At 28.5% G+C, this 22,078-nt stretch overlaps 1 protein-coding gene across 1 annotated transcript in view; it reads left to right on the plus strand.

The window, feature by feature from the left end:
* The window catches only part of LOC107443907 (kinesin light chain), a 75,382-nt gene that overhangs the window by 47,848 nt on the left and 5,456 nt on the right, over positions 1–22,078 (plus strand). Inside the window, exons 12-14 of the mRNA XM_071182884.1 lie at positions 198–356; positions 14,667–14,800; positions 20,694–20,739. Coding sequence (XP_071038985.1) covers positions 198–356; positions 14,667–14,800; positions 20,694–20,739 — 339 coding nt within the window. The remainder of the gene's footprint in view (positions 1–197; positions 357–14,666; positions 14,801–20,693; positions 20,740–22,078) is intronic.

Genomic DNA, 22,078 nt, shown 5'->3' on the forward strand with positions numbered 1-22,078 from the left:
TGTGGACTTACATTGTTAAAATTCATTTTTTAAAAAAAATTGGCCTTGGTGCCATTTCTATGTGTTCTTCTAAGTTATAAAAATTTTGTTATCTTTTTTTTATTTCATTGTATCCTTTCCAGGTTTTTTTATTTTTATAATGTTAATATATTGGTTAATGTTATATATCTGTTAATAAAATGAATAATTGTTTGCAGGCTCTAGACTCGGGTAGACAAGGGAAGTCATCTCATTTCCTAAGTGCTGATTTGACTGTCATTAATAAAGATAAGCGTCGATCTAAAGACTTCAGTCGAAGGGGTTCGAGGGAATCGCTGGACAGTATGGCCTACGACCAGTGTGGTGACCCTGAGGACGTGAGTACTAAAATACTTCCAACTGAATTATGAATGTGGTTACTTGGGGGTAGACTGTGATAAGGAAACATAGTATTTGTTCTTTTTAGAATATTATTCTATGCATGCAATTTAAAAATGCTCATTCTTAATGTATTTTGCTATATTTTTCAAATCTGAAAAATCAAAAACAAAAAATTATTTTGGTATTTTTTTAAAAACAATTATTTTAAGTGAGGTAAAAATAAAATAGGTGCATCATTGAAATGGCAACGGCATAGAAAAAACTCTTAAGGTCTAAATAATGTTTCAGTAAATAGAGGGAAAAAAAACTTATTTATAGCCATTGATTTTGTGTAGTTTTTCTAAGAAAAATATTTGATTTCTTTTAAATATATTTCTGATTATAAGAAAATTATGTTGCTTTTGATTATTTAAAGTTTATTTATACTGAGGTTTTTAAATTATTTTCCTTCTAAAACTCAACAATGATATTAATGTTAAATTTATATATAAATAAATATTTCATTCAATAATTAAAACTGTTGTCATAATTCTGTTTAAAAATGTGTACTTAGTGTATAAATACTTTAATTTCAAAGTTTTTCCCTCGAAAATGTATTTAGTTGCCACCTTTATTTTATTAGCAACTTCCCAAATTTATTATCTAAAAATTTACCCATTAAACTTATCAAGAATGCATCTCTTGGAACATTAATAATTATGTTAGATCATCTTTTTTGTGTCTCGTACCAACCGATGTTCGTAACGTAAACAATTGAAGGTCATGGCATTCAAGTTTTGTGCTTGTTTGTTAGTTCTGTGTAGTATGTCTTTTTAAATCTTTCGTCCGAGTCTATTGTAATTACTGTTTAATCTTCATGAAAGTTAACTATTATTTTTTCAGTTTTGCATGGCAAAATTTAATACTTACTAATTATCTTTTGTGCCACCTAGGGATTTTTACTCCTTCAGCAGCTGAGAATTTAAACGATTATATTATTTTTATCTTTTATTTATTTGATTATTATTTTATTATTTGCAATTTTATTTATTATTTTATGCTTTGGTACTAACCAAGATGAAAGCCTTCCTGGGTTTAATATTAACACAATTTCAACAACCTTTTTTAGGAACAAAAAAACTTTTTAGGAACCCTGCAAAGTGCAGCAAGATCTCTCTCAAAACCTTTTAAATTCAGAAAAGAATAATGTTGTCTGTATTCGTTTTTTAGGTGAGTGTGAATGATCCCTTTTTCCTCTGTGTGTGTGTATGTCATAATACTGTGTGAAAGAGTTTTCTCTGTCTTGACATCTATACCTGCGGATTGTTTTGATTTCCTCCTCCCAAGAATTTCCATTGTTACCATCGAAATGCCACTTCTTTCTTTAAAAAGTGTCTAAACGTGCTTAGTTTCGACTTTAAAAAGACGTTAAAGATGCTTTTTTCATTAGGTGTTTTTAAAAAGTGCTTCATTTTTGGAAAATGATATTTTTTTCTTCTTAACCACATATCATGCAAAAGCGTGCTTTTCACATTGTTCTATTCGACGTTTTCACAATTCTTTCAACCACAATCCATTTTGGCCTACTTTGGTACGAAAGTGCCGATCATTTAATATGTTTGATTAAATATTTGCGAGTTTGCATGTGCGTCTACTGAGCTGAGTTTGGTGAGATTCTAGCACTCTTGTGTGCAACTCTGCTGCATTTTGAAAGATATTCTTAATTTCAGGCTCCCTTTTCCACCCTCTGAAATCGAACCGAAAAATCTCTCGGATCTTTTTAGGGTGGCTAATATAATCAAGAAAAGAGTTCTTTGTCAGAAATAAGTTGCTTTATCATGATCTTGTAAAATCTTTGAACATTATCTTGAATTTTGATAATGCATATGGTGCCTAAAAAGTATTTAAAAGGTGCTTATTTTTTGTTGAGAGATTTGGCTATGCATCCTGTAAAACTTATAGAGAAATTGTATTTATTATGTTTATTAACATATTAGCATGAAGCAGCCATGTTAGAAACCTAAGATTAACTGGTTAATAGTTTAAGGTTACCAATCTTTGCTAGTTAAAGTCGGAGAATATGATATGTTGCTCCAAGAAGTTCGCTTCCAAAACTGGGAGTAGGGTACGAATCCCAGCGATGGCTGATCGATTAGAATTCTGACCCTAATGCTGATGTAAAATATCCTCATTAGGAAATGAATCAAAGGTTTAAACTTCCTTACCATTGGGCTATCCGTGGAAGGTATTCATAGTTTTTCTTTCCATGTAGGACTAATTCTGGTTAGTTCCATTAAAAAGTCCCAATGTTTGATCCAGAAGTTCCCTTATCTTCTGCTTTAGGTTCAAAATTGCAAGGCTATGGATTTGAATAATTAATAATCATAAATTAAAAATTGGGTGAGCTGTTCAACGCTGGTTATAAAATGAAATCTTGTTTGAGTACATTCTTTTTGTTTTGTATTTAATGTGGTCAACTTAAAAGTTAAAAAATCTGCTTAAGCCAAGTTGAATTCTGTCCTAATCTTCTTGGATTATTTAGTATGCGCAGTATTCGGCCTTCTTTTTTTTTTTTTTTTTTCAAAGAATGTAAGCTTTTACCTAGATAATGTACATTGGCTTCAGGAGATATCAAACTAGGATCAGTTAGATTTCATTTCAAAGTGTTGTGGATTTTCCATGCTTCCATTAATTCCTGTTTAACATATCTCTCATTCTTTCTTTTTATCCCTAAGGTGCATAAATAATCTTATAAAAAATTTATTGTTTTTCTGAGTTTTTCTATTGTTTGTGAAATTCCATGTCCTATCTTGTTTGAGTAAGTACAAGGGACATGCATTTTTGTGGAAAATTCATCTTTTTTTTCTTTCTTTTTTTTCGTGGGTTGAACAATTGTTTGTTTAAAATGAAATTCCCATCATGCTTGAAACTTAACAACGTTCCTGTATTTTTCTGTATATCTAGTGATTCTTTTATTGGCTGTTTCTTTTTGTTTCTAATTATTCTTTTCCAGTTCTATTTGTATTCCTATTGCTTGCATAATTAGCCACACTACTAACAAAAAAAAGAGAAATTTGTAATTACTTTACAAGTTTAGAATTGCAATTGAATCAATATATATATTTTTTTCGTTAGTTATTGTTGCCCATAAAAGTTTAGGACAATTTTGAGATACCTGTATATTCTTTCATATATATTGTCCTACGTGATTTTACAAATGAATTTTTAGAAATATAGCAGGGTGCACAGCATTCTTTAAAGATGCTTATTTTCGTTTTTTAAAAGTGCTTTTTTTTATTAGATGTTTTTAAAAAGGGCTTAATTTTTCCCTTTTCGAAAGTGTAGTGAGGTTTTTTCTTTACTTCATTGATTTTTGCACCTCGAATTATACAAAAAGACATTATTCTAATCAATGCATTCAAAATTAATTCAACCCCAGTCAATTTTGGCATACCTGTAGCATATGAAAACACCATTCATTTTACATGTTTGATGAAATACTTGTGGGTGCTACGTGTGCGTATACTGAGACATTATCAGTATATTCAGTTGGAAGGATTTTTGCCCCTCATCCGTAAATCTGCTACATTTTGCAAGAGATTCTCAATTTCAGGCTTCATTTCCTGCCCTCTGAAATCGATATTGGGGTCTTGTAATAATTTTTTAATTTTTTTATTTTCGCTTTAATAATTTCCTTGCGTTTGTAACTTATTTTTTGTATACGAACTAGGCATATTTGAAGAAGTAATAATTAAATTTATGACACTGGTAACGAAATTCAGGGAAACTCAATGAAGTCAGCCAGGGAAAATCTAGTTTTTTTTTTTCTTCCTGAATATTCAATGCAAACCTTTGTCTATGTTCTGTTCTTGTTTTTCTGAATGTTCAATGCCAACTTGTAGAAATCTTGTTTTGCGTAATTTAAAATGGGGCAAGTTTCTTCGTTAATGATATGAAGCATATTATTCTCAAGATAAATCCATCAGTCTCTTTTTCTGAAAATTTAGGATATTCAATCTTCAATACCTTGTATTCATTATAGATGAAATTTTTACGTATTTATCAATTTTTCTTTCAACTCTGCAGGTATGTTTAAAAGACTTGTGTGAATGTTTGTATGAATGTGCTTATGATGAAAGGTTAATGTTGTTAAGCAAACAAACAATTTGCTTTTTGCTCATTTAGTTGCTTTCCTTTTCTGCAGCATTTTTTTTTTTTTTTAAATGTTTCCTTACATTGTCTGCCCCTGGTTTAAAACTGCTATGTGTAATATAGACGATAATGACACTAATGTATAACTGTTCTTTATTCTGCTTAGTGTTCCTTGCCTTGTGCAAAAAGTAGATAATACTTTCGCTAACAATATCTATAAAAAAAACTAAAAAATATAGCAAACAAATTTTTAATGTTTTCTAAATTATACTTATTAACTTGTTTTGTATTTGTTATATTACTTCATTTCCTTATTACAATATTTTGAAGCGTTCACTCTGTTAATATGCTAGCAGAACTTAGATTATACAACTCAATCTGTCAGTATTGATACCTGTTGTGACTTGTTATTGAATAGATCTAGTTATTGCTAACTGTATTAAGCTATTTTTTTAAGGCTGAATCTCGGAGGAAGTAGCACGTTTTGGCAAACAATATTCTATTTTTATCACTGTTGCCTGTTTGTAACAGTTATTCATGACTGTTAAAATTTTGTTTTGTCTATGTTTAGCAAATGCCTTCTTTGACAGTTATAAAATCACAATGAAAAGAAATTACAATTTAATTTTTTTATTATTTGAAAAGTTGCAACAATGCTATGCATTGTTTAGACTCATAAAAGAATGTAAAAATTGAATTTTTTAATTAGTTTAACGTAGTCGAAAAAATTCAACTAAGTTGGTAATTTTTTCTCTCTTTATTTTTTGGTTAAATGTTGTTGTTTTTTTCAGATAATTTTTTTCAATAAAATAGTCTACACAGTTTAATAGTAAATCTTTGCTTAGAGTTTAGAGCTCTCAAACTGTGACCTTCTTTTATTGTTATTTTCCTTGTCAGAAAAATCTCAAATAATTCCCCTTAAAAGAAAATTTTTCTAAATTATCTCTCTGTTATTGAAATAATATTGATTCAGTTCGATTTACATACATGATTTGTAAATCATGGATTTGGTTTTCTGCAATACCCTGCGTTTGTGTCATAATCTGGGTTTTTCTGTAATAAATAATTTTGTAAACATAAAAAATATCTTACAATGTCTCATTACAGTTCTTTAATCACAATTTTTATGTATATATATATCTATACAATTCGATGTATATTTGCTTTCTTAAACATATGTTTTGACATTGAGCATTCCGTAGTTTGAATGCTTCACAATAGATTTTTGAGTCCTAGTTTTTGACAGAGCAAAAATTAGCTAAAAAAATATAATCGTCTAAAATTATGCTTACTGATAATTAGTTCTAATCATCAGTAAATTTTGCGTACTGATAAATAATTGTAGCATATTTTCTGCAAGCATATTTTGTTTATAATTTATACATGTTTGTTAAAATTACGTTCTGAAGACAGTGTGTTTATTTCCAATAATATTTTCAAAATTAATTTGAGTATCTGAAATTCATGTTGATAATAAAATAAATTTCTGTATTTTTAATTAAAATATTTAAATTCACTTTTCTTAATGTTTTTTTAATTTAATATTTTTAATTATTTTTTACGGGGTCACAGTACCCAAAAAAATGACAAAACTATCAATGTTTTTTTATTGCTTATAATAAAACTTCAAACTATTTCAAATGCACTGAAAAAATAATCATCTCTCTTGAATAATTTTTGCCCTAAAACAGAAATTTGATCAGCAGACAGGCTTTAAAGTGCTTTTTCTCATAGAAGATAATTTTGTGTTTTAATCTTAATTAAATCCTTCGGGTATTTTTTCCACTTAAGATAAAGATTTGAAGTAAGCTTTTTTATTTTAAGTATAAATACACTTATTTAACAGTGCATGGAATAAGCATTTAATGAGGTATTACAATTTTTACAGCATTTTATATATTGTACCTAACAGGAATTTTTATCCTTTTTCTTCTATATACAGTCAATTCGCTATAACTCGAAGTACGATAACTCGAATATTACTATAACTCGATTTTTTTATGAGGTCCCGACCCTTTTATCTTCAATTTCATGTTAATTATTCTCGATTACTCGAATTTTACTCCCTTTAACTCGAATTTTTTTGGATCTTTTGAAGCAAGAAAAAAAACCTAGGAGCTAATATCTTGTCCCTTCCTTTGCAACACACACACAATGTCTTTCGCACTCTTCATGGAGAAGCTAAAGCTGTCCCTCTTGAAGTATGTGAACAGTGGTTAAATTAAACGTTACAAAATTTACTTCAAGGATACAGTTAAAATGATGTTTTCAATATTGATGAAATGGGTTTATTTTTTAAATGTCTTCCAAATAAGACTAAGATGTTTAAGGATGAAAACTGCTCAGGGGGTAAAATGAGCAAGGAACGTTTGACTGTCTTAGTTGGAGGAAATGCGTCTGGGACAGAGAAATTGCCCTTACTTGCTATCGAAAAATACCGAAATCCCCGATGTTTCAAGAATGTAAAAACGTATCCTTTGGATTGCAAGTCTAACAAAAAGTTTCGGATGACATCATTATTTTTTGAAGACTATGTAAGAAAATTGGATCAGAAATTCTTCGCTAGGAAAAGAAAACTGATAACTACTTTATGGATAAATGCACAGCGCAAAGTGATCTACCTAATTTGAAAGCAGTAAACTTGCAGTTTCTCCCGCCAAACACAACAGCAAAGTTGCAGCCGATGGACCAAGGTATCATAAAGTGCTTCAAACAGTCTTATCGTAAATGGCTTGTCAGAAAATGATCTTAAATATTGCAAGCATTTAGAAGATTTGTAATTAATAAGCATTAATTAAATAATCCGACAATATTTTGAAAGTCCAAAACCGAAACTAACGGTAAGTCGAACTTCCGATATGTCGAAGTTTTTCGTTAGTCCTATCAGATTCGAGTTATCGCGAATTCACTGTATATATATTTCAAAATAATTTTTAAAAAATTTTCTAATTGATATATCAACAAATGAATGGACAAAAGTTAGTAAGATGAATACTGTAAGCACTAAGAAGAAGAAGAAAAAAAATTTGGAAATATGTTAAAATATAAAAGCCTTAAATATTTCAATTTTTTTTTTTTTAAATTTTAAAAAAGTTAAACACTTTAACTATTTTTTGAAGATAAATTATTGTTTCTAAGTTAAACAGCCACGAAATGAATGACTATAGATTTATTTTTAAAAAAAGGGTAATGTGACCCTTAAAGGGTTACTAATATTTATGTTAAAATAATCCCAATATTGAATTAAAGATTGCTTTTTAGCAGTCATTGAAAAAGTTTTATAAACCCATCTTTTGTGGTGTGAAAATGCATGCATTTTTCCTAGTTTATTATAACCTTGTGTGTCATTTTATTTTATTACAATTTATTTATCCTGCTCTTGATTATATCTTTTTGTTTATTTTCTTAAGGAGAGGCTAATGATATTTTGTATCCTCCTTGAATGATCAGGTGTGTTATAAATGCCTTTATATGGGAAAATTATGCATTCTATGAGTAACCTAACGAGAGAAAACTTAGGCCCCTAATATTTTTTTTTTTCAAATAAATATCTAATGAATAATAATTTTTAATAGTTTTATTAAACTATGAGAGCTTCATATGGGTTATAAAATGTCAATGTTTAGGGGGAAAAACATTTTTAGTGGGTGTGCAGTTTTTAAATCATTTATACAGTAATTTCTCGCTACTACGATATCCAATGCAACAATAGCTCTTTTTATTACGATAATGTTTCTTGGTCCCGACGAACTTCCATATGAATTATTGTCATGCTCCTCTCAATATTATGATATTCTCTGAAGCAATAAACCACTGTAAAATAATTTTTTTCCCAAGTTTCAACCTTATTTTCCCCATTTATTGTTGGTTTTCAAATAAAGCAACAAAAAAAAATCTTATTTTATCAGCTTTTGCCATTTTTTTCTGACCAGAGAAGACTCACTGCTGACCACTCCAAGATCTTCCATGCTTAGAATTGTCCCCCCTTATCTCTTAAGAGGTCACATGTGCAACATTCTTATCTGATTTCATACTCCTTTATGTTAAAAGCTGATCATGAGTCACAAGTGACCACACATCAACACCTGAAAGAGAACATTTTCTGTAGTGGGCGGGTGGAGCACCATTCACAAACAAAAATCATTTTCGTGCTTTAGACCCGATGCATACTTTGTTGGTGGACTTGACATTCAAAAAAATGAATAAACAAAGATTATTTTAAATAAATAAACAGTTTTCAGGTATGTTTACGGATCTTATTTTCTAAATTTATTTAAATTGTTTTTAATATTTAACCATAATTAACACTCTGCAAATTAATTTTTGGCATAATATATAAATACATTTATAGTTAATAATAAATACATTTATAAAAAAGAATCTTATTGTGTCCCCAAAGTATGTACAGGCCCTCTACAACAACACTATATTTATTTTGTTCCCAAAATATTGTTGTAGCGAAGTTTTACTGTATTATCTCATTGTATCTTATTTTGCAATTTTGAGTTGGGTTTATATTATTTTATGGCTTTTCGACACAAAAAGCCTCTCAAATAAATTATAGAGTTGCTTTAAAAAATTTAATTTGCCGATTAAGTCATTTTTATTGTCTCTCCACAACGGTTGAGTTATTGTTTGCATGGAAGTACATTATTTTATAATTTTTTGCCTTTTTTTATTTTTTGCTGTGCAGTTATTTTAGAGTTGGTTTCATTCATTTTCTGTTTTATTGGTTTAGTTATTACTAGCTTTCTTTTCATCTTTAGTTTTGCACATTTATTTTTTACTTGGTGTGTCATTGCCTTAGATTAAGTTTTCTTTTTAAAAATCGTTTTTTTAATAAATTTGAATTGGTGAGTTTTTCCACTTATCAGCCATTTCTCCATCCGTATTTTAAGTGGTGATTTTGTTTTATAAGCTTGGTTATAAGTGAAAAATGGTGTAAATCATTTTGGTATGCTGCTGCTTCTAAAATTCCAATTTTGTTAATAGCCTATGCAACATGCACACAGTACAAACTTGCTTAATTAATGTGATTGAGAGTTACATAAACTACATTTGTTTATGAAATCTTTTTTTGAAAATTTAAGTATCTAATTTCATTATCACAAAACTAATTTTAAATTTATCTCTATTAACTGTTTATTTAAATATAGTAATTTTGTATTCTAAATATAATTCAAATCTAAATATTATAATCTTAATTCTAAATATAGTATGTTTATTTAAATATAGTATGTTTATTTAAATATAGAATGTTTATTTAAATATAGTATTATTGTAAGATAATATGTTTATAAATTTAAATAAATTTTAATCTTGATCATAATGCTATAAAAATTTAATTGCCTTCTCAATGTGTAATTCAAAGTTAGATGTTTCAAGTTTGAAACAAGATAACTCGTTATTGTATCAACTAGTTCTAATAACTAATAATAAAATGAAGAGTGTTCAAAGCTTTGTTGGGAGATATTTATTGATTGATAGTCTGTTTAAACGACATTACTACAAGTTGTGCAGTTTTTATTTCTTTGTTTTACGAACCATTGAATTAATTGAAAAATGGCATTCGTTGCAAATTTCCTCAAGTATTTTTAGTTAATAAATTATGTTATTTTAATATTATTTTGTCACTTTATCTTCCCCCAATGAGTATATATTGCCTATTATCAATGTTAAATTTTAGTCACTGTTTCCACTCTTGATTTAAGCAATAGTCACCAGAAATTGTTTTTGTAAAAGAAAAGAATAATGCTGTTGTAAAACATTAGTGATTTATAACCAATATTAAATTTTTCAGTGTCAGGGATGATTGTACTCTGGAGTTCCCCGGAATTCCGGGTTTTTCGTATAATTATTTCGGGTTTCAAAAACTAGAAGCAGTGCATGCGAGTTTTGCATGAATATCATAGAATTCCACATAACTCAGACCATTGGTTCTGCGAATCAAAACTTATAATCCAGTGAAATTTTGAAGATTTTGCTAAATCCCGTTAACGAGGCATTTTCGTACATTCTTCCACCGATTGCATTAAGAATTACGTCCTACGTGATTCTTTTGCCAATGTTTTGATTTGATTTTGGCTATTTTGAATATATGGTACAGCGACGGAATCTGCTGATGTTTTGAATCTTATTCACTCAATTTTAATATCAAACATCGATTTTCGTATTTACCTGATTTAAAAACTGTGTTGTGATTCGTATTCACTTGATTTAAAAATCCAATATCGATTAATCCAATAATGATTTGTATTTACACGTTTTTAAAGCCGAATATTGCGATTCTTACTCACGTGAGTTTAAAATCGAAGACTGCGATTCGTATTCACACTTTTTAAAATCCAATTTTGCAATTTGTATTCACATGTTTGTAATACCAAACATCGATTTTTTAATATTTATATGTGATTTAAAAACTATGCATTACAATTTGTATTCACACGATCTAGTGATTCGCATTTGAACGATTCAAAAGTTCAATATCGCAAGTTGTATATTTGCCTTTTTAAACTCCAAGAGCGTGATTGATATTCAAGCGATTTTCTTAAAATCTAATATCGCGGTTCTTGTTAGAAGTAAGCTTCTTCTTGAATTAATTACTCTAATGGTGTGATATATTTTGCGTTAGAGCGTTATTTGATTATAAATGTTCATTCAAAAAATTATGTAAAATATGAAAGATATATGATATATAAATTAATATCTACTTTTTGCGTTTAAAATTTTCAGGGTTTTTTCACTTTTAGCCACAATCACCCCTGCAGTGGTCAAATTTAATGTTTATGCATTTCTCTTGATAGACAGCCCTGTACTGTCTCTTAAACAGCCACCAATGCTGCAATTATGGCTATTAAAACCAGGCTTATTTCAAACCAACAAATGGTTAATTTTCGTATAATGATTAGTATATTTAAGTCCAAATCATTAGCTTTAGCTGTAACTAGAATGAGTTGCAATTTTGAAAATATGTAATTTAATCTGTTCCTTGCAATTTATTACATTTTTTTTTAATATCTTTCCTTTATTTCTTGTCTTTGCATTAGATTTATTTTTCTATATTTATTATTCACATTATCTGTTTTTTCTTTTGGCTATTTAAGCATGTTTTCTCTCTCTTACTATTGTTTATATTAGTTGGCGCGAATAACACACCTGTTTTTAAGGAGTCAAGATCTTAAGCCTCAGAGCCATGCACAAATTCATTTCTAAGTTTAAATATTGGTGTAGAAAATGCTTTATTTTGTCTTATAATTGCATGTGTCTTCCTTTTATCTCTGGTTTCTTTTACTGTCTTTGCTCCTCCTTTATTGTTTTTGCGTAACCTTTTCTATCTTTGTTTCTTGTGCAATAATATTAATGTTTTATATTTTATGCTTACTAATTTTTACCTTAACAATTCTTTTTTTAATTTCTAAATTGCTTTGAATTTGGTCAGAATTTTTGAAAAGAAATAGTTCCAATTGTATAAATAATAAATGAAAGAAAAACACTCTTAAAGTTACAAAAATTATATTTATTTTTAATTCAGTATTTAGGAAAGGGCTATGTTATGCAAATTCGTATCATTGCGTGCAAGCCACGTAATACTTCGAAACAAACGGTGAAATTTTATAAATTGCATCGAGATTCCTCCACTTCCCTCCTCCAAGAAGATTAATAAAATAATCTTTAGTTGCAAATACTTTAAAATATACTCACATCAATAAATAAGCGTTACTTAACATTAGTGTGTTAATTTTTAATCAGAAATTTCAGAACAGAATTCGTGTTGATTAGATAAAGTACATATCTTGGATATTTTCATTCAGTTTAGGCGCTACTCTAATACGAAATCTATAAACAAGTTGCTATTCAAACTGTATAGAGAAGTCAACATTTAAGAATTTTTTTTTTTTCACTTGAAATCCCACAACAAAAAAAAGCTCTGGTTAAATGGTAACACTAAATCACACAATACGACATCAGCCTAATGTAATCCCACTTTGACAACCTCATCTTTCTTCTTTTTTTTTTTTTTAACAAAACCAAGTTAAAATTTTGCTACAAATTTAATAGTGCCAGAATAATAAAGCAACATATCAGCACCGCAAAATTTGCTGTTTCCTTAAAAAAAACTTTTTGCTAAAAAAAAAACTTGCTTTTCTGTTCTCAATGGGAATACTTAAATGACGAAGTAGTCTTACAATATTAATTCTGTTGTTCAGTTTACTAAACATAGTATATAGCTGTTAGATATATGTAAATGTGCCACTTTGAAATTTCCAATATCAAAGATGTTATTTAACTGAAGATATTTGAAAACTAATCAACACTCGGTTGAGACACTGATGCTCATTTAATTATTTCAAACTCTGCTACGATTAAATATACTTTCTGAAATTCACTCCTGTTATTTTGAAATTACCTATTACACGCAAGAGGGCATCTAAATGCAAATACTTATCAGAACTGTTAGGATTATAAACAATTAGAGACAGTTTTAGCTGCCTTATTTAATTTATATTAACGTTAATTTCTGCCACTATCTGCACTAAAAAGTAGCTTGTCGGGACACTAGCACATATCAATGTAATGCAAACCCTGTTACAATTGAAATTAATATGCTCCAATAAGATTGTAATTGATATTATGCCATAATATGATATTTATATATAAAATTGCACATTTTATGTCTCAAAGGAGACTTTATGGTAGAAATAGGTCTCCCGTGTGCACATTTTTATGTCCAGAATGAGCTAGAGGAAAATAATTTTAACGAATGAATTCAACTTCCAGAATAATTTGAAGTTTAAATTTGAAAAAATATATTTTAACAAGGTTTAGTAGAAAAAGTGATACCTATATAAAACACTATTTCAGGAAAAACCACTCATTTTTAGCCTGACCTTTGATTTATCACTTCTGACAAATTATGTACCTCATGTTAAATGTAATTTAACTTCTTACATTTCCGTTAGTTTATGTTAATAAGAGGAGCTTTTATTAGCGAGCCTTTTTTTTTTCGAAATAATAAATCCCAATCTGCTTATAAAAATTTCTGATAGGGAGTAATATGTGTTTTGTTCTGTTTAAAAATTTGAATATCAATTGCTGTTTACCCCTGCAGCTCACTAAGTTTTTCTGAGTGGATTGCCTAAAATCGTTATCAATATTAAATTTTAGTCAANTTTGTTAATATTATTTTAATATTTTTGTTTGCTTTTAATGTTAACCTCAAACTTGTTTTGATTTTTGAAGTTATAGTTTGGATGTTTAATTCTGCCTACTAAAATAAATAAAATGAAAGACTATTGATGTTCAGAATTATTTAAACCTAATTGTTCCAATTATAGTAACTTAACAACTTGAGTATTTCAAAAAATTTATAACTAATAATCTAATTTAGCTTCTCATAACTGTCAAACTCTTTGAAGAAGTTGAAAAACATTTTTTTTTTTTTAATGAAGCATCTTTAATCAATCTCTTTTTGTGAGTTAAATAATATGCATTTAATCATTTATTTTGTACACAATCCACACAAAGTTAAATCTTATTGACAGAAAATAGACGTATTTTCATGGGACTTTAAATTTTTTAAAATTATGTCTCTTTCTAGTCAGACAATTTTTCAAAAATAAATAGATTGTTTTAGTTTGTCCTTTTAAATAGTTTTTTTTAAAACTATTTTAATGAGTTTATGTATTGTTGAGTACAGTTAAAACGCAATTTTGCTCTGAAGTAGTGTTTTTCTTTCTTTTGTAGCTTACTGGATATTCTGTCTTTATCCTAAAGGAACTCTGCTCTGAAATGTTAACTTTATTTTTGTTTTATGCTGTGTCTAAAATAAATTTCCATAAAGTATATTTCTACTTGAAATGCTTTCCTTCATACTTAATGCAAAATTAGAAAGAAAAAAAAGTGCCTCTAGTTTATTTTTTCAGCTAAATTTTATACAAACTGCCTTATTTAAAAAAAAAAGTTACCGTCCGTAGCTTATTTCTAAGTTGTTGTTTTTTCTCATAACTTATATCATTTTGTTTAAACACAATAAAACTTAATGTTACATATCAGTTAGTACTGTGTGCATGGCTCAAACATTTGCGCAATATTGCTTAGCCTCTCCAGCCACCATTTTTATTTTATTTTATTATCAAAATATCCTTACTTGTGTCACCTACACTTGAACCCCCTAGACTAATGGAAAACTCAAACGAAGCAGCAGCTTTAGCAAATTGAGGGCCTCGATTCGTCTCAGTAGTGCCAAGCTCCTACATAAATTGAAAGGTGATCCTTCGGCTTTTGGAAACGTGGACAGTTTTGCTGCCAGGTAGGCATTTGTTGGTATTCTCACACAGAAAAGGATGTGTTGCTATACTCTTTTCATTGCATTTCTTTTTTTCCCGTACCTGACTTTTTTTTTTCAAAAAAAAGGGTTTATTTTTTTTTTAAACACTCTGTAAAAGGTGTGCACAACCTTTTTGGGTGACGGGCCACTTGCAGAGAAGATAGATTAACGAAGGACCACACGCATATTTAGTCATGTTAACAGCAAACATGATCATTTTTATCTAAATGTTAGTATTCTAAAATTTTTCACAATAATTATATATATACATACAAGAATATTGAGTGGGGGGATATGATTTCTAACCAGAAAGAAGTTTACATAATGAAAGTGTAACAAATATATACATTTTATAGAGTAATATAAATTGGAATTAAATATTTAAATTAAAGAAAATGTATAACATTTAAACAAAAATAAAATTAAAATAATTTTTATTGCGTTCAAAAGCTCCGGTGGGCCATTGGTTGTGCATCCCTGCTCCGGAAATAAATTATAGTAGTTCAATGGCGAAAAGTACTAGACACTCAAGAATGAAAGTACAGACAACTTAAAGACATAATTAATATGATGGCCAGAGATGCCAACTACTCCGGACGCACCATAACAATTTTAATAAGCGGTAAATAACTACAAACTAAAATTTGCAAACATTTGCCTACTTTTGCTTACTTTTTATACAGTGTAGCATGCCTTAACTGAAACAAGGTGATGAAATATATATATTTTCGAATTATTTGGAAATAGTGGTGAATAAAAACCTAATAAATTGAATTTATTAAACCAAGAACTACACGTTAATAAATTACCATTCCAAAATATATATTTGCTGTCCGGATAGTTGGCATCTCTGTGATCGCCCTTCTCTTGCACCTTTTGGCAGAATTTTTTCGAGATATCTGCTCCGAAACTCTCTAGCACTATTATCATTCTGCACATAACTTTTGATAATAGTGAACATATATGTCTCTAATTTAAAATATCAAAAGGGCTGTGTTAACAAAAAAAAAATACTTTATTTTTTTTTTTTAAATTGAACTTGTAATAATTTTTTATTCTAAAATTATGGATGATATTCTCACATTTTGTTGGGGGGAGAGAAGAATTTCCTTCTTAGCATTTTGTAAATAATCATCACACTAAAAGAAATAATTAAAAATTCTGAAATCTGTAATAGTAATTGCCGGGGGGGAAAAAAATTTGCGACAAAATCGTACGAAACGGATTTCTCAAATTCGTGTTTCGTTTGAAGATTAGGTTGTGGTAATAAAAAATATTGGATTTAAAATCCGCATGAAAATCAATAATATACAATCGAAACAATGCCTCAGTTTATGATACTATCTGCATAAATTGAGCTCGTCAAAGAGTTATCTAAATGCAAGATTCAAACATTATGTTTAAATTTCAGTAATTTTAAATAATTTTTTTTTTTTAAACTTTTCGAAGGAAAAATCTTTCTGTAACGTTCTGCGAAAATGTCACTGCGAATCTGCTACGGAACTCTTGTATTGATGACAATTTGCTCACATATCTCTCTCCAAAAAGAAAAGAATAAGTCAATGAAACAAATATTAAGATTGAAAACAAAACATTTGAAGAAGAAAATTTTTGTGTTAATCTACTGTTTAAAACCTTTATTTAATATTGTAATAACCCTGGTTTTCTAACATTTTTTCAGTTCTGTTCAAATGTTCTTCAGTTGCATAAGTTTTCTGTTAGTAGTATTAAATAAATGTATGGACAACATGTAATTTTTATTAATAAATTAATCTCACTAATATTTAAAAAGTGCTTTTTCAAATGGACAAAATGCTTCTCTTACTATTGTTCAAATGTTGGCAATACTGTATAATAACAAAGTAATATAAATGAGTATGAAAATAACTAATAATAACCAACGTTAATGCCCACCATAAATTGTATATTTTTAATCCTTATGAAGGAGGACTGAAAAAATTATTTTATAGTAAATATTGCAAATGTATTTTAATAATGATGTGATTCCAAGAATATTTCAAATCAAAAGCACCTGATTACTATACATATAAGCATAACTACAAAAGTGACTGAGTCAATCTGCCCAAGAAATATTTTATATTTATTTATTACTATCAATTTTTGTTATTTAAAACTATAATAATTAGCATGATTTATGAGTAGTTTCTGAATTTTTTTTGATACTTTTAAGTGCAGTTTATTTCTGACTGGCTGAGTGACCCACCTTGTTAAAATTTCTCTGTTGCTGCAACATGTTAAATTTCTTTAAAATGCCTAAGATCCCTGTGGCAGAGTCACAGCGACATTGTTGCAGAACATTACTAAGTTCTTGCAGAAAGATTTTTCTTTTGAAAAGTGAAAATAATTACTTTTCTTCAGAAGTTTACGCTTAATATTTGAATCATGCCTTTAGGTAATCACTTTTTGACACACTCAATTTACAGTGATAGTATCGTGAATTGATATAATAGTCCGATTGTATTTTCGGCAGATATTGATTTACACATTAAATATCCCGATATATTTCAAACAATATGGAAAATTCGAATTGTGCATTTGAGTATATACAAGGCAGAAATGATTCCATCGAATTTTATGCAGTTATTGCTATTGATTTCTCCATAGTTTTTAAATCTGATATTTTTTATGCAATATTGTTTATTACAACAACCTAATCTCGAAACGAAACACGTATTTAAGAAGTCAGATTAGCATGATTTCATCGGCGATCTTTTTTTCCCCAAATTCTTCTATGGATTTCGCTGTTTTTATGTTTGTTTTTTTTTTTTTACTGGGAGGAATATTTATTAAATGAAAAGAAAGAAATAATTTGTACGTTCCCTCCCCCCAACAAAATGCAAGAATATCACCCATAATATTAGAATAAAATATTGTTACATGTTTAATTTTAAAAAAAAATTATAAAGTTTTTTTTGTAAACCTTAGCGCTTTTCTTATTATTATTTTAAATAAGTAACATATATGTTTGTTATTTTTGAAAGTATCTTGGAGAAAGATATTGGTGCTAGAGAGTTTAGTCGATTGTTTATTTTTTTTTTATTCCCTGGTAATCCCTGTTCACTTTTCTTCACATAGTCATTTCAAATTTCTTAGTTTAATAGTTTTTATACAGCGAAACTAGAAGTTTCATTAAATTGAACACTCAAAACGCAATTTTGATACCTTACAAATTTTTTAATAACGAACGAAGTATTAAAAAAAATTTTAAAAACTTTGCAATGAAGTGAAGCCTTCTACTTATAGACTATACTTTATAACTAATTTTCATTAGCATTTTTTAATGTAGCCTCTGTTAAATACTTGATGATTTTAATAAAGCAATGGAATATATTGAATAAAAATATTAATCATGATTGATGAACTCTCATGGTTTAATTTTTAATTATTTAATTACTATAAATGCTAATGAGTAGGGAACACGCTTTTTAGTAAAAATTTAATTAAAAGTTACCGACTGTCAATTTTATTCAGGCATGTTTCTTTTTGATATAAACATAAACTACCTTGATGAAAATATAATAAAATGTTTTGGATTGTGTAAAAGTAAAAAAAAATAAAAAATTAATAAAAACTATCCTTAAAAAAAAAAAAATATTATTGAATTTTTGTTAAATCAACTGTCTCAGTTTCAGCATATGATTTTATTTACTAGGACATTAGTTCTTCAGTGATGTTTAAATTATTAATAGCATTTGAATAATTAATGTGTCATGAGAAAGAAAATATTAATGTACCTTTTACAACTGAATTTTAATCATTATGCTTTCATTAACTTAAATAAATATCAATACAATTTTCTATTTTGTTATTTATTTATTTAACTTTCATACTTATTTAGTTCAAAATAGTTTTGAGCTTTAGATTTTAATTTTACTTCTCTTTAGCGAACATATTTCTCTCTCACAGAGGTGTTAACTTTGTCAAGGTTTTCCTGAAATAGAATTCTGCACGAGAAAAAGAAAATTCCGTGCCGGTATCGGTTATCTTAGCTTGATTAGTTAGAAACTGATAGAATATGTGGTTTACTAATTATTATTTTTATGAATAGTTTTAAATTACTATAAATTTAAATATAGTAGTGTTGAACATAAATGGATAAATGCTACCCAAGTATGGATACCAGGTAAAATTGGACAGTTACTGCGTCTTAACTGCTTCCCTTACCATTTTTTTTTTTCTTTTTAAGAAAAGAATCAACATATTTTTTAATTTCATTAATAAATACCAAGGAACTAAAACAAAACATAATTTAATTTACCATCAGTTTACTATCCCAAATTATCTCGGGCAAATGAAAAAAGTTAAATAGTAGTCTTTGTATAGGTTCACATTTTCATAATATGAAAAATCACCTGCATTACTTTCGCTAGCGAACGCAATTTTTTTTACTCTTTTCTACGTAAATTCATCAACCATCGTATATACAATTGCACAAAACACATATACAGTCCCACAAACAGCAGAACTCCCAAATAAAAATTGGCAATTCCAATCACAGCCAATTATCATTATTTTTTGCTTTGCTTCCGGCCGAGTAAAAACGTGATAAAACAAAAACGTATTGACCAGGGCTCGAAAAACCGCCCATCCTCGGCGGTCAAAACTACCCCACGGACAACAAATTTCTCGAATCCAACGTCCGCGCGGACGGCCATTTTCCCGTTAATGTTCGTGATATATTTTCAATTTTTGTTATCTTACAAGAGTCTAGCTCCTCACTTTTAAAATGACCCTCTAATCTCGAAATAGAGCAACATACTGCGCATGGTGGAATTGATGTTTTCGCTGTCTGGGAGTACTGCAGCGGTTGAAAGGGGCTCTTCAGCAATGAACATTAAAAAAAAAAACACTACGTGCTGGTCTTAAGCAACAAGCGTCAACCGCAATTATGAACATCTACCTAAATGGAAAACCTCTTTCAGATTTCTGTGCAGAAACCTCTGTAAATCATTGGCTTGATTGTGGAACTGGAAAACGTCGTATTTGATTCATTTAAAAACCGCAGTACCATCGGATAAATTGACATGATAATTGACAGATAACTTGACCTTTGTTATTTAAATTATTTCATTAAAGAAATACTAGGTTTTACTATTAGTAACCTAGTATTTATTTTTGTATAATGCTATCCTAGTATTTGTAATCCTAATAACTACTTATTCATTGTGCAATTTATATAAATGTTAGTAATAAATAAGAGAAAATTATATTTTTATTTATTTAGAAGCGACGGGTTAGTTTCAAAGGAGGACGGGTACATTGTTGGACAAGCCGTCCTCGGGGACGGGCAAAATTTCTGAGTTTTTTCGAGCCCTGGTATTGACGAATTCTGCTGTGCCCGAGTTTACACGGGATAGTAAATAGTTGCAATCTATACATACTCGGGATAATCAGGGAAGCGGTTAAGACTAAATACAAGGGTCCAGGTAGTGAAAATCATTTGCCGGGTAATAAAAACCTGGCTGGTCAACAAGTAATTGCCTAATACCTGGTATATCTCTAATTTAAAGTATTTTCCTCTCATTTTTTGTAAGTTACAATAGCTTTTATTATTTTACTATAGCAACACATTCTTCTCTGTTTTATATTAAAAAAAATTTCTCAAAATCTGTGGGTAGTTTAAAGATTTTGAGTTTTCTGAAGTATAGTATGGCTAGAAATTTCCAAATTGTACGCAGAAGAAATTCTTGAGTTTGATTTTTTGCTTTTTATATTTTGAGTTTTTGTGGTTCCTTTTTTTCCCCATATGTTGTATTCAGTTGATATAATTTGATCCTTTCCAGTTTCCTTGATCATCACTTGTCAGTTTCTTGTGCATTTATTGTGGTTTAATTGTATTCTTTTATTCTCGCAGAATGAAACGAGCCAGCTCAATGTCAACGCTTAATTCAGAAGAACAGGTATTATATCCCTGTATAAGTTTGTGAATGTGTGTGAATGTAAATCGCACCTCTGATTTGTAGATTATGTGATTTGGTTCTATGCTCATAATGTGCCGCACTGCACTTGGTTTTTAAATGTTTAAAATATTTAATAACTTTCTTGTTCAGTAATTGTTTTTGTTTCAGTTTTGGATCTGAAATTTTTTTTCTTCTCAATAACAATTGAGGGATTACGAAAAGGTTTATCATTATCAAAAATTTCTCCATGTTATTCAGTGTAGAGCGTCCACTGACGACTAAAAACAGACCTTTTTTTTTTTTACCTTGGGCGACTTTTTTGAGCAAAAAGCACCCACAAATAACTGTTTTAAAAAGCAGATTTAGGCGATACATTTCCTCATATATTGTGATATATGATATAATGAGCAATAGATTTTATGGCACTTTTTATTTATTTCTAATTCAAAAAAAAAATATCTTCTTTTTTTACTTTTTAAAGCTTTTTATTCAGGAAACCTTATGAATATGGGGAAAGAAAGGTTTAATGTTTTCTTTTTTAATATAATTTTAAGGCCTTTTGAATATTTTATTTAGATTATCTCAATTGCTTTAAAATATATATTTCTTATATCATTGATATTGACGATCATAATACAAAGTAAAATGCTGATGCTACCAAATTTTATATACAGATAATGCAACATGATTCATTATGATTGTGATTCAAATGCCCCATCTGTATTCCTATTCATGCAATTTTAAAATGTAACATCTTGATTTGTTTCCATGTAATTTTTTTAAAAATCAAATATTGCAATTAGTATTTACATGACCGTAAAATTAAAAATCACTATTCATTTTCTCATAATTTTAAAATCAATCAGGGCACATATTCCCGCGTTTAAAAAAATAATATCGCGATACATGTATACCCTTTATTTAGAGCAAAAAGGATACATTTTGTATCTGTTCTACCCATAATTTGAAACAAATTTTTAGCAAAAATTTTATGTTCGTACAAACAATTAAAAAGAAAAATATCTAATTTTCCCTAAACTGCACATTTGCATTTTTTTATTTTTTATTATTATTACTCAAAGATAATCGAAATTTGTGTAAAGATTCTAAATCTATATTAGCAATATTGTTTTTTAAATAAAAAAATTATTTCTTAATGTGGTTAATAATTTTGATTTCTATTCAATTATCCTTAAATATGTAATAAGTATCAAAATTTCACAAAATAAGATAAAGTATATCAGCTTTTATTTATGAAAAATAGTATTTTTGTTAAACATAAAATTATCTAAAAAAGTAAAAAACATTTCATGGCAAATTTTCTTAAAAGCTATGTATT

Source organism: Parasteatoda tepidariorum, chromosome 6 (assembly GCF_043381705.1).
Source record: "Parasteatoda tepidariorum isolate YZ-2023 chromosome 6, CAS_Ptep_4.0, whole genome shotgun sequence".
Classification (NCBI taxonomy): domain Eukaryota; kingdom Metazoa; phylum Arthropoda; class Arachnida; order Araneae; family Theridiidae; genus Parasteatoda; species Parasteatoda tepidariorum.